The 12,889-nt window shown below is 39.3% G+C and overlaps 1 protein-coding gene across 1 annotated transcript in view; it reads left to right on the top strand.

Moving 5' to 3' along the window:
* Positions 1-12,360, top strand: part of USP10 (ubiquitin specific peptidase 10) — a 34,503-nt gene extending 22,143 nt beyond the window's left edge. The window contains exons 7-14 of the mRNA XM_042437613.1: positions 1,009-1,064; positions 2,544-2,647; positions 3,257-3,356; positions 3,972-4,152; positions 7,378-7,543; positions 9,283-9,427; positions 10,346-10,411; positions 11,240-12,360. Coding sequence (XP_042293547.1) covers positions 1,009-1,064; positions 2,544-2,647; positions 3,257-3,356; positions 3,972-4,152; positions 7,378-7,543; positions 9,283-9,427; positions 10,346-10,411; positions 11,240-11,427 — 1,006 coding nt within the window. The 3' untranslated portion in view covers positions 11,428-12,360. The remainder of the gene's footprint in view (positions 1-1,008; positions 1,065-2,543; positions 2,648-3,256; positions 3,357-3,971; positions 4,153-7,377; positions 7,544-9,282; positions 9,428-10,345; positions 10,412-11,239) is intronic.
* Positions 12,361-12,889: the final 529 nt, after the last annotated feature.

Below are 12,889 nucleotides of genomic sequence, written 5' to 3' on the forward strand. Positions count from 1 at the left end.
TAGGGTGCATGCATCATTTAAACAGCAGACCTCCAAAGAGACCCGAAGCAGCTTTATTTTGGCAGTCTGTAACAGGCCCATGAATATGAATTTGAAATTTACCTTTTATAGACATCACCTGGCTTTATTTGTGTTGAATCCGGTAATTGTTCTGTTACAGAAGAGTGTCTAGGACGTGGCATGGAGCTAAGTTAACCTCTAACTGCCATCTTGTTATGTCTTCATTTGCCACTGAAACAGTTCCAACTCCCATCTGTATTACTCTTACTCCTCCAGTAATTTGAGAATATACTTACATTAATACAAAGGTGAAACACATTATTTCCCCCCACAGTTGTAAGAAAGCTGTAGCTTCTTACTTGAATGGATAGGTTTTGGTTATCTTTCTCACTACTAATCTTTGTTAATAACTAAAATTAGATCCTGGCCTGTTGTCTTACTCTGTTGACTTGACATTAAGCCAAAATTTCACAATTCGAAAGTAACGGGAAACTTTGTTTTAATACAAACCTGGAGAGGATGAGGAAGGAGCACTTCATCCCATTGTTTGTTATGAGCTCTGTGTATTTGTGTACAGAACATTGCCTGTAAGAATTTGACTTCTGCCACCTTTCCTTGTCCTTTAAGAATTGTGCCCAGGTCATTTCATGTACCTTACCTGGAGCAATTTTGGAAGTTAAGAAATTACTGTCTTCCAGTTTTGGCCAAGGGAAGAAAACATATCTAAGGTTCCATTCCCTGAAAAAGATAATTAGTAAAACAGGTGTATATTGTCTCCCTTAAGTGAAAATTCCCTTAAATGAGCGATAAATTAGCAGTTTTGGTCTTGAAATATACTACTGAAGAATACTCACTGGATGCAGCTTGTCTTACTTGAAGCTTGTCAGTTTCAGCAAGTTCCTCATTAAGTGCGTTTTGTTCTGTTCTGTTTATTTTGGCTGGAAAGCTTTACCTGTTAATATTTGCTGCCCCTTTAGCTGACACCAGTTTCTTTTTGTTCTGCTTTAGTGTCCGCCTAATGAATGAGTTTACAAACATGCCAGTCCCTCCTAAGGCAAAACAAGGTGGGTAGAAAATACGAGCTGTTAACTGTCTGATCACATATGGGTTGTGTGGAGGAGCTCAATGTAGCCTTTGTATGATGCAGCCCAGGTTCTAGTGCTCCTACAGCACAAATGGGCTCACATCAAGAAACATAAAATACAAAGAGCTTTTCTATTTCTCTTTAAAAGCCACTCAGCATCTCCTGGGGCACTCCTCCCTGTTACACTTATAAACTCTTACAAGTTTAACAGTTTGTAAGTTTACCTGCATCCTATATTTTTAAGAGCAGGAAGAGGCCCAGCTCCTTCACCAGTCGCCTCTGTCAATTTTGGAGGCACAGAGAGACTTCAATGTTTGTTCAGTTGTATTTTGTTGATTTCATGTGTCTTCATATGGTAGGGTAATCACTCCTGCTCTGTTCACGGATTATCTATTTGCATTCTAAGTTTAATCTCTTCTATAGTATCCATCAGACAAAATACTTTCAGCCCTTTTTAAACAAAGGAGTGTCCAAAGCTAAACAAAGGAGTATCCAGGGTTCATTGAGTATTAACTTAGGGCCCATACAGACAGGCCAAAATAAAGCTGCTTCAGGTCACTTTGGAGGTATGCTGTTTAAATGATGCATGCGTCCTAAGAGGCCAGAAGCCATGCCAAAGCCACGCTCCAATCCTAAGGACTGGAGCACAGCTTTGGCACGGCTTCTAGCCTCTTATGATGCATGCATCATTTAAACAGCATACCTCCAAAGTGACCTAAAGCAGCTTTATTTTGGTCTGTCTGTACAGGCCCTCAGTTTCATAATAAACTAAGATTGACCTCAATTCCTGACCTATCATCATCAGCAGTTTCTTCTGCTTTTGATACTTCACTATTGTCATTTCTGTGAATGTCTTAAAAGCTGAAGGTTTGCCCAGATTGAACACACTTCTCTACTGTTTCACATAGCAGGTTAATTTGTGATTGGGTCTGACTATTTCAAAATACTGACCAGTTTCTGCTACAGAAAATGGAGGGATCTGGTGACAAATGATAGGCATCAGATATCTATTGTGCAAAAGACCTCATTGTAGAAATTGCTGTCCTTGGCAGAATTCCCACACTGCATTCCTGAATATGTTCTGTATTAGAAAATTCCATTCCAACATGGCATCCACACTATGCTTAGAAATCATTTGTTGGGAGTAAATACCCGGTAGCATGAACATCTTGTTATAACATCTTTTTAAAAGCTCCCCCCCAACAAATTATGAACAAAATGAAAGCAATATATTTCTTTTAAACTTAAAAAATTGGGAAAATTTTGTCCCCCTCCTTGACTTTCACACTTCTATTCCCACTTTTTAGGTTTGGTAAAGGAAATAGAACAATGGCTACTCGGAATACGAACACTACATTTTTCTAGTCATGAACTCAGAAAGGAAGCTTCAAAAGTTTTAAAAATTGATTTTGCTTAAACTAATTCCTTTTGTCCAACTTTTTGTTTATTTTTCTTGCAGCTTTAGGTGATAAAATTGCAAGAGACATCAGGCCAGGAGCTGCATTTGAACCTACGTATATTTATAGATTGTTGACAGTTATCAAGTCAAGTCTTTCTGAAAAGGTGAGGTAAAGCTGTATTAAGACACTTGTTCCTCTCTTGGTATAGGATGGAAGCAGCCCTGTACAAGAACCCTCTGCAGACATTCAAAACAGGCATACTTGGGGGGATGAGCGGGTGAACTGTACTCATTAGCCCTTCACCCTTCATTCCTATCCTTGCAAGAGAAAATTTAAGACCTAATTTGTTTAATGTGAAGCTCCAAAGGGAGATTTAGAGGATGTTCAACTGCATGTGTTTTCAGGCTTCTCCTTGGCAGAGAGCCCTATCTTTCTAGGGCTGTAGTTGCAGGGAAGATTTTAAAGGTTAACTAAACTGTACAGAATTGCACTACTAACCAGTACACTGAACATACACAGGTCAGAAGTGGAGCTTGTGTGTGCAGGAGCTTTGCAGGATGAAGGGGAAGGGGCTAGGTGCCTGTCCTCTTTCTAGCTTAATTTCACATGTTCAACAGGATGCTCCCATAGGAGTGATCTTGTACTAAGGTCTCACAGAGGTTATTAAAAAAGAATACAGAGCTGAATTGTAAACTTAATTGAACTTTGTTGTGCTGTGTGCCTTTGAATCATTCTTCAGATCATGAATAATAACAGCTTGCTATTTATTCAGGGGAGACAAGAAGATGCTGAAGAATATTTGGGATTTATTCTAAATGGCCTACATGAGGAAATGCTGATCCTAAAGAAATTGCTGTCTCCACACTGTGAAAGTAAGTTCTTAAAAAACAAATTAAAGAGCTTAAATCTATTTAAGTATAGACCCTGAATAGGCAGGATACTTAAGCATGGTTTGTTCTCTCCAATCATTATGGTTTATTATGTCTCAGTGAGCAAACGAAGGTTAATAATTTGGCTTTGAGCCACGTTGTAAAATAATGGTTCGGCATAGGTTTGCAAATTGTGGTTTGCATCAACTGTATTTAAGCACTGTTTGTACTACAAATTTTAATTAAGACAAGCTCCCCCTTCTTCACCCTTTTTTGTTTATTTGTTTGCTTTTGCAAAACTTGCAAATGGTTTTCATTACTGTTCCTTAGCTCCTCTACTTGGTTAAGATAAAATCATAGTTTCCATGTCTGAGTTGAGGAACAAACTATGACTAGTGGCAAGCAATGTTAAGTGTCTATTTTAGCATTAAGGTAGGAAAGAATAGTGGCCTGAGAGCTAGGTAGAAATATTGACAGCTGACTTTAATGATAGGCTTCCTTTTTTCAGGAAATGCTTCCTGACCGTTTAGATTGCTGTCAACACAAAAACAACCCATCCCCAATATCTTATAGAGATCATGTGCAAGTGTGAACAAATGTATGCTTTCCTCTTCTAAGAACTTGCAGTTTCCAATGGCCCAGAGACTCAGCCTTTAAATGAAGAGGAGGAACAGGAGAAGCAAGGTGACGGCAGTGAGGATGAATGGGAGCAAGTGGGACCACGCAACAAGTCCTCTGTTACTCGGCAGGCGGATTTTGTCCAGACTCCAATTACAGATATATTTGGTGGTCACATAAGGTATACTACATTTTAATTATATTTAGTAGAACGTGAAGTGGGGATATTTAAGTGGGAGGGAAATGGACAGACATGCATTTTTCTTAATTTTTATTTCCGTTTCCTATCTTACCTCCTTAACTAGTTCAGTAGAATTGGAAAGCCAGGTTAATATTGTTGTTTGCCTTCCTTATGGTAACTAGTAGGATTTTCTTGGAAAGATGTATGCAGAGGGGATTTGGCTTTGCAGAGAGAATGTGGCTTGCCTAAGGTCACCCAGTGGGTTTCCATGGTTGAATGGTGGGCTCAAACCCTGGTCTCGAGAGTCATAGTCCGATGCTTAGACCACTACACTACAGGGCTTAAAATAAACAACTGATGAGTTTGACCTATTATTAGAATGTGAATTGTTAGAACTGTCTGCTGTAAAAGCAAGCTGTTGAACCGTTCCACTATTCTCAGTAAAACTCTTAAGTTGTATTTTTAAGCAGTGCTTGAGTGGTTATAACTACAGAGGATCCCCTATCTGGCATGCTTGTTTCATGTTCTGGATATTATGGGATTTTGGAATATCTGCATATACATAATGGGGACATAAGGAAGATGGAGACAAACAGAATATGTGAAATGATGGGAGACATGGATTCCCACCATTTCACAGATCCTCATGTCTCCAGCCATGCAAATACAGTACAGATGTGCTCTGTGCCACTTGTGTTGTAGCTTAAGCCTGAAGAGTGGTTCAACTTTTTTTAAAGTAGTTTTGGATTTTGGAATTTCTGATAAGGGATAACACAGGCTGAGTCCATATTAATATAAATGAAAACAAGCCGGAAATTGAATTATTAACTACAACAAACTTGGTGAGTCAGCACTGATGTGAACGCCCATTGATTCAGTGTGTCTGCTTTAGCTGGTGTTAATGACTGCATACAGACTGTAGTTGTGTTTTATTTAAGAGATATAGGAATCTTCTGTCCCCAAGTTGCAATTTCTTGGGCCACACTCAAGCAGAGCTATGTTGGGCTTCCAACTGTGACTTGATCAATTTATACATAGACAAACACTTATTTTTTGACAAAATTGAACCACCCTTCAGGCTTATGCTCTGGGCACTTTATATAGAATTCAACAAAATAAAATATGTGGCGTAGAAAATAAATTCCAAACAAAAATGCACAGAACCACAGCTGCTGAACTATAGTAGTTAAACTTGAAACTTTCTTGTAATTTGGGTCAAGGGCCACATGGAGCAGGAACTGATTTTTGTTTTTAGAGACATGCCTCTTTCCCCAGAGTAAGAAAAGAAACATATTCTATTTGATAAACCATAATGCAATGTTGAAGGAAGTGGACGTTCAGTTGTAGCGTTTTGTTGATTGTAAAAGTACTTCCATAAAGCTGATATAAGGAAATTGCTGTAAGATAAATATCATCTAGTGCCTTCATTGCCTTTGAAGTACTGTATGTCTGAATATTTGGAAGCTGATGGGCCTCAAAAGAACCAGTTCGATATATTTTGAGACCTCCACTTTGTATGTTTAATCTGGTAGCAATTATTCATGTCGAGTGACATCCAAAGGAAGCAAGATGATACTGAGGGATTCCTGTTTTCTTTTCTTTTTTAACAAAACCCAGAATGTCCTGCTGAATGCAAGAACCACAAAGCTCTAGTCCCACATGTGTTGTCTGCTTTCTGCCACGCCTGTCCTACTCACTGTACAAAGTAGGTCACCGCAGAAACAAGATCCCAGGTTGGGTAGCTTTCTCTTGTGAGGCCACTGTCAGAGATAGGAATTGTCTAGTAGTAGCTAACCAAGCCTTAGAAATAGCTGGTTTAACACTTTCTCCCTCCCACTGAAGTTGTTGGCATCTTTAGATATTGTTTTGTTTTGTTAGTGTTTTGGTCTTCATTCATGATTTCTGGCTCAGTTGTGCCTTGCAAAGAGAAACAAATGCAGAACTTCTAAAATGTAAGCACGAATGTATGTGAATTTTTCATGCCAGAACATGTACAACATTTTTGTGCTTACCTGTGGAGATTATCATCAAGGTGGAATTCCCCAACCTACTATTCTTCACATATTATGAACGAACCTTCCGCATTCATAGCCACTGGCCATACTAGCTGAGAGTTGATAAGAGCTTTAGCCCAAAACTTCTGGGGTGCAGCAGAATGGGAAAGGCTGCCCTAAGAAGACAGTTTTGGGTTCTGCTGTGATGGATATGTGTGTTGTTTTTAGTTTTTCATATAGACTGAAAGAGAGGGAGGAGAGGTTTATGGCATCATGCATGGTGAAGAGAAAGTGGATAATGTACTTCTTCTGATTCCCTCTCCCTTCTTCTCCCTCATTTGACTGTTGAGGAAAATGCCCCTGCAGAATGCTAATCTGAAACATTAGCTGTGTTAAGAGTGGTTACTGACTCAGAACAGTCACTCCTACTGCTGTTCAAGTATAGTAAAAGAGTACTTCATCTGGATAAGTCCCTTGCCAGTTCTCTGTGGGGAAACTGTGGCAGACATGGCAGTAATGTAACAGAGTGGGTGGAGCAGCTTGTACCTTGCAACCATCAATCTTGCCATTATGGAGGCTTCACATAACTCAAGAAAGAGCCAATTCTTACACTAAAATAAAGATGCTACTGTGTAAAGAGGTGTGTGTGTGTGTGTGAGAGAGAGAGAGAATCTTGAGGAGGAGCCGAATGTCAAGGCCATTAAACTTCAAGGAAACTAGTTTTTTATTCCTCATTTCACTTTGAACATTTAATGGAAAACCTCAACAAGTTCAGCACAAGCTTTGCTAAGGATCTGAATATGCTGAAGTCTTCTAATGGACAATAAAGCAGAAAATCAATTAGATGTGAGAGACAGATTTGTGTGTGTAGATAGTTTCCATTCCCTCCTAATTACGGTTAAAAGTAGGCTGGGCAACTGGGTACCACATTGAAAAGTAAAACAAAAAAAGCTGCTAGAAATCTACTCCTGGTTTCCAAAACATGATAATTTTGATGTTAAATGCTGCAGGAAAGCCTTGCCACCTATTTAAAAGGTAAATTGTTGTGCCTAGACATATCCAGTTGCAACTTTGCTGCTCACTTGGACTATGAGGCATGCTTTTTATGGGGCTACACTGTGAGGTGTGTGAAAGTGTGCTGGCACCCTGGTCTCGCCGACAGTCCTTGCTGGAGTCACATTATTGAACAGTTTTCACAAACACAACTTTTAACTCTTCCTCATTTCTTTAGATCAGTGGTTTACCAACAGAGTTCAAAGGAATCTGCAACTCTGCAGCCATTTTTCACTCTGCAGTTGGATATCCAGTCTGATAAGATACGCACGGTTCAGGATGCACTGGAAAGCTTGGTGGCAAGAGAGTCGGTCCAGGGTTATACCACAAAGACTAAGCAAGAGGTATGTTCTTTTCTAGCTGGTTATAAACTTCTGCAGTCAGATACTACACCTAATTATGGCGTGGGTGTTTTGTCAGGCAACAGATTCACATCTATGAGGCTGCCTTGTTCCTTTGGTCCACCTGGCTCTGTATTTTCTACTTTGTCTAGCAGCAGCTCTTCAAAACATCAGGGAGAAGATTCTTAGCCATGTTAGCTGAGTTACTTTAAACTCAAAGTTCCAGGTATTGGGCTTTGGACTTTCTGTAAACAAAACATGTTCCTGCACTGACTGCACTGCAGCCCCACAAAACACCCATGATAGAAAAACAGCATTTGTTCACTGTCTAGAGAACATGAAATTTCACATTTAAGGAATTCCATCTCTAACCTAGTCACCAGTTGAAGGTATTCCTAATCAGGACAATTTATGGGGCAATGTGCCTTAGAGAGTTGGAAAACAGGCTGTTTATCCTTTCTAATACGTTCTTGCTCCCTTTACCTGGCAGCTTTGATAGGAGAGTAGAGGTTTTGGTGTTGTAGCAGTTTTTCTGTCCTCGTGGTTTTATTTTAAATGTTGCTGATTCAGTTGACTCAAAGTATTCCCCCCTAATAAGATATTTTCATCAATAGGGCTCATTGCCTTAGCATATTGTTGTATTGAAAATTGATTCTCAAACTTCATGTAATGCAAATCAGGGCAGTGCTTGTTTCACAAGGGTTAAAGGACTTGAATATATTGCCAGTAGTAATCATCAGTTCGTCCATAGATATAATCAGAAATCAAATTATAACCACTCATAATGCAGGAAGTACAAGAAATCTTTGTAAACAGTGGTGTACCATGTGATAGAAAAGAGGTGGCTTAGATATTTATAAGTGGGAGTGGGGAGTGCAACCTGGAGGAAAGACTAAGAATGTGTTGCCATGAAAAATTATGTGTAGGCAAACTTAGCCCGTCTGGATTTTATGTCTGATACATTGTGTGGGAGTGAAGGTGGTAGAATATGCTTTTTGGTTGTCTGAGAAGCGTCCTTGTATGGGAGGAAAATTTGCAGTACAAACTCCCTGGCTTCACCACATGGATTTTGTTTGGCTAGCCACTCACTTTTGGTTTTTGGTACATATAAGGTTTTAGTCTCCTCTTTACTTGACAACCCAAATGTTCAATTATGGCTTCTAGAAGAAATGGGTGTTCACTTGAGGTGCTAGTCTGGTCTGGTTTATATTTCAGTGTCTAGTCTGGGAAGAGTACAGACATCTCAAACTTCATTTTTAAAAGTTTGCCCTAAAATGATTAGGAACGTAGACCTTGATCTCTTATATTTCGCAGCATCCATTAGCATGTATCCTTAGCTCATGTACATAATGTCCTAGGTATAGTACAGAACCAGAGTTCAAGACTGAATTGAAGGCCAGTTTTGGACCAAGGTTAGGAAGAAATGGCATCGGTACAGTGATCAATAGACTGAAAACTGTCATTACTATGAAACCGGAGATACTGAAAATATTCATTACTATGATGGATGGATGGATGGATGGATGGATGGATGGATGGATGGATGGATGGATATTCAAGATATTATTGCATGTACTGGCTTAACATAATTTCTTTCCCTTTTGTGGTGGAGTTCCAGCATTTGTTAACTCTGCAGTAGTTAAGAATGGAAGATGGACATCTGTTAGTCAGACTCATTCAGTACTAGTTGAAGTCTAGTAGAGATGATGGTTCAGTTTAAAATTCTGCTTTCTCTCTGTTAGGTGGAGATCAGCCGAAGAGTGACACTAGAAGAACTCCCTCCAGTTCTTGTCCTACACCTCAAGCGATTCGTCTACGAGAAAACTGGGGGGTGCCAGAAACTCATTAAAAATATTGAATATCCTGTCGACCTGGAAATAAGTAAAGGTGAATCTTCTGAACAAAGCATTGCCTTTAATAGTGCTTTATCTCACAGGGGTTCTGTTTAAAAGAGATCTTACGTTGAGACCTGTGTACACTTGCAGGGCTAGTCAGGTAACGCACAATGACATAAAATACATTTTTAAAAGTTGGTAACTACCAACTCTCATCACATGCTTAGTCTCTCTCAGCATGTTTCTCACAAAAGGATTTCAACACTTAGTTCCATAGTTTGTCTTAAATCAGAATCTATACTGTTCTTCACTGAAATGTCACTAAATGTTTTGTGGTCAGCCTTGCCATTTTGACAAGTCTGACATCTTTTTTAAAAAATGCTCATCCTGAAATCATGGATATTGATTTCAAATTGCCTTTGAATTTTTTCAATATTTTGACATAATTGGTGTTTTTTTTAAAAAAAAAGATCTAAAAAATTATTTTATTTTGATTTGATTCCCATTTGACCATAAAACCCACTGAATGACCTTGGGCAAGTCGCATGCTCTCAGCCTCAGGGGAAGACAATGGCAAACCTCCTCTGAATAAATCCTGCCAAGAAAACTCCATGATATTATGGACACAACTCCTTAGGGTTGCCATAAGTCAGAAATGTCTTGAAGGCATGCAACAACAACAACAAATGTTACTCTTATACCTGTAACACCTAAATCTTGGGCAAGGATCCAGTCCAAGCCTAGACATAGACAGAGATCAAAGACAAGCCCATGCATCCCCAGGAATGGTGGCTATACATCCTGAGCCATTTCAGAAGCATAGAATATTGTCAGCAGATTCAGCTTTCAATAGTTCTCGTGTTCCTTCTACTGGGTGGTTTTTCTTTGGTTGCTTACGTTTATAGTGGAGAGGAAGTAACATGGTAATACTAAAAGAAATAATTCATTAAAATGTTATGTCTTTTTTCAGAGTTGTTGTCTCCGGGTGTCAAAAGTAAAATTTTTAAAGGCCAAAGAACCTACCGGCTCTTTGCAGGTATGTGCTCCCTTCATCTCAGATAAATGGATTTAAAAGCACCTACTATTCTTAAAACACTTCAGTTTCCTTCAAATCCATCATATATAGAAAAAATATAAAAGTGGTCCCTTATTGTATAAGCCAGGGATGTACAGCTGCGGTGCTCCAGAGAGTTTGGGGAACCATTGCCTTCTCTGGTGGAGGCTATCATCTATGGAACAATGATTCCAAGAATTCCATCCTCTCCAGAGTCATTCCCAGACAACACAAAACTCCACGGTGATGGTAGCAAAATAAGAAATTAGCCTTGTGGAATTCAGAATTTGTCTCAGGAATGACATTATTAATGATCATGTTAGACAATGGCTTAGAAAATATTGGGGTGATGGAGAAAAGGAGGGTCTCTATTTATAGAGCATACAGTTGCATGTCAGTTCCTTCACAAATGTGATTAAATAAATTCTGTATAAATGCCAGCACCCATTTCCTATTCAAGCTGTCCAGACTAACTTAGTTATAATGAAGTCTGGCTTGGTGGGTGGGAGAATCCAGCAGAGTTCTGGCATTATCTAAAGCTGCATAAGAAAGAGGAGACACCACTCTTTACTCAAGTCCTTGCAAGTGCAGATTCTGAGGAAGAGATGGGAATTTCTCTTACTTGAGCTGGATTTAAATCAGGAACTTCTCCTGCTGTTTCTTTCTCCATATTGCAGCACAAATGTGACTTTTTTTCACCTCTGCCTGAAGTCCATGCTTTGGGCAAACCCATCCTCTGTCCAAACTTGCTGCTCTGGTTTTGCTTTCCTGTTCATCGGTCCATTTCATTTTCTCTGTGTGTCTTGGCAGTTGTCTATCATCATGGAAACAGTGCGACTGGTGGACATTACACTACAGACGTCTTCCAGATTGGCCTCAATGGCTGGCTGCGCATAGATGACCAAGCCGTCAAAGTGATCACGCAGTACCAGGTGGTGAAGCCGTCTGCCGAGCGCACAGCCTACCTCCTGTACTACCGCCGAGTTGACCTGCTTTGAAACCTCCTCTTTTTTTTCTGCTGTGTTTGCCAGATTACCTGCTTTCTAGAACGCCAACTCTCTCTAACCCTTAACTCTCCTCCCCTCCATGCTCTTCCGAGTGAATCCTCCCCTTCCCTCTTGCAACTGTGGGATAGAGTGAAAGGGATGGCTTTCTTTTTGGGGTTTGTAAGCAGCCCGGGTTGTGTTGGCTTATTGACTTTGCTGAATGAAGTCTTTTGGGTTTGAAAGACTTGGTCTCACAAATCACACACACATACACACAGAGAGTAATTCCTTTTTTTTTTTTTTTTTGTGCTAATGCTGAATCCTAAGAGATTAAAATAGGATTTGCAGCTGATTCCCACTTTCTAATTGCATAGTAGAAACAGCCCTGCACCAGCAACAGAATTGTAGATTTCTGTAGATTTTACTTAAATGAAAAAACTAAAAAAAATCCCTCTACCTAAGTTCCCCATTAGTTTTTCCCTTTTTACTTTCTTTTTTTGGATAAATGGTAAAAATGAGCCACTGTCTATCAAGGAAAAATGGTCCTCATTTAAAAAAAAAATACTCTACAAAAAAGTATAATATACAGAGTTGCTGGTTCCTGATAGGAAGAGATACACATTTTAATAATTGTGCGATGAGAAACTGCTTAAGTACACATTGCAGATCAAAATACTTGGAGTTAAAATGTTAGTCTATATAGATGGGTGATTGTAACTTTATTGCTATTAAGAGATTTCAAAACTGCATTTATGCTTCTGTGTACATGGGATTTTAAAACAAAAAAAAATATGGGCAAAATGATGAAGGTTGATATTTCTTTCAGTCTGCTTTGTTTAATTTTGCTGTCTGCTCTCCTATAATGTTGAGTTCCTAAGTGTACACAGTCTAGTGATATCTAGGAGTATAAAGTTGTCGCCCATCAATAAAAAAAAAAGTCACAAAGTTGGTTTTAAAGCTCTGAGAGTGTTCTTTGGTTAGGTCGGTTCATACTTAACAGTTATTAAAACATTTCTAAATCCATATCAGCAATCTCAAGTGGGAGTGTTTTAAAATAAACCTGCAGTCTTGAGAAATGGAAAATCAAGATGTTGATTGCACTATAGGCCCCAAATACTCATGTGAGCAGACAGTTTAAACATGGTTTCAAAATAAGGGCAATGCTGACACTAGTCCAGCCTCTTGAAACGCCGAAACGTCTTTCCCTGCAGGTCTTGATCAGGCAAAGATTGTAGAGCAAGGCACTCCTTCAGAAGTCAAGATCCCAAACTATTTAGGGAGAGTCATGAACAAGAGAAGGGTTGGAGACGCCACCACTATGAAGGTTAGACTTTGAAGCTAAGATCCATGATAGGTATAGAGAAATGGCTTTTCTACTTCTTACTGGAGTGGGAAAATGGGTAGGTAGAATCACATCTAGTAAAAATAGTGAATCTGTTAAGATACTAGGCTGCTGAGTTTTAAGTCCTGGGGA

The sequence above is a fragment of the Sceloporus undulatus genome, chromosome 8, assembly GCF_019175285.1.
Source record: "Sceloporus undulatus isolate JIND9_A2432 ecotype Alabama chromosome 8, SceUnd_v1.1, whole genome shotgun sequence".
Taxonomy (NCBI): domain Eukaryota; kingdom Metazoa; phylum Chordata; class Lepidosauria; order Squamata; family Phrynosomatidae; genus Sceloporus; species Sceloporus undulatus.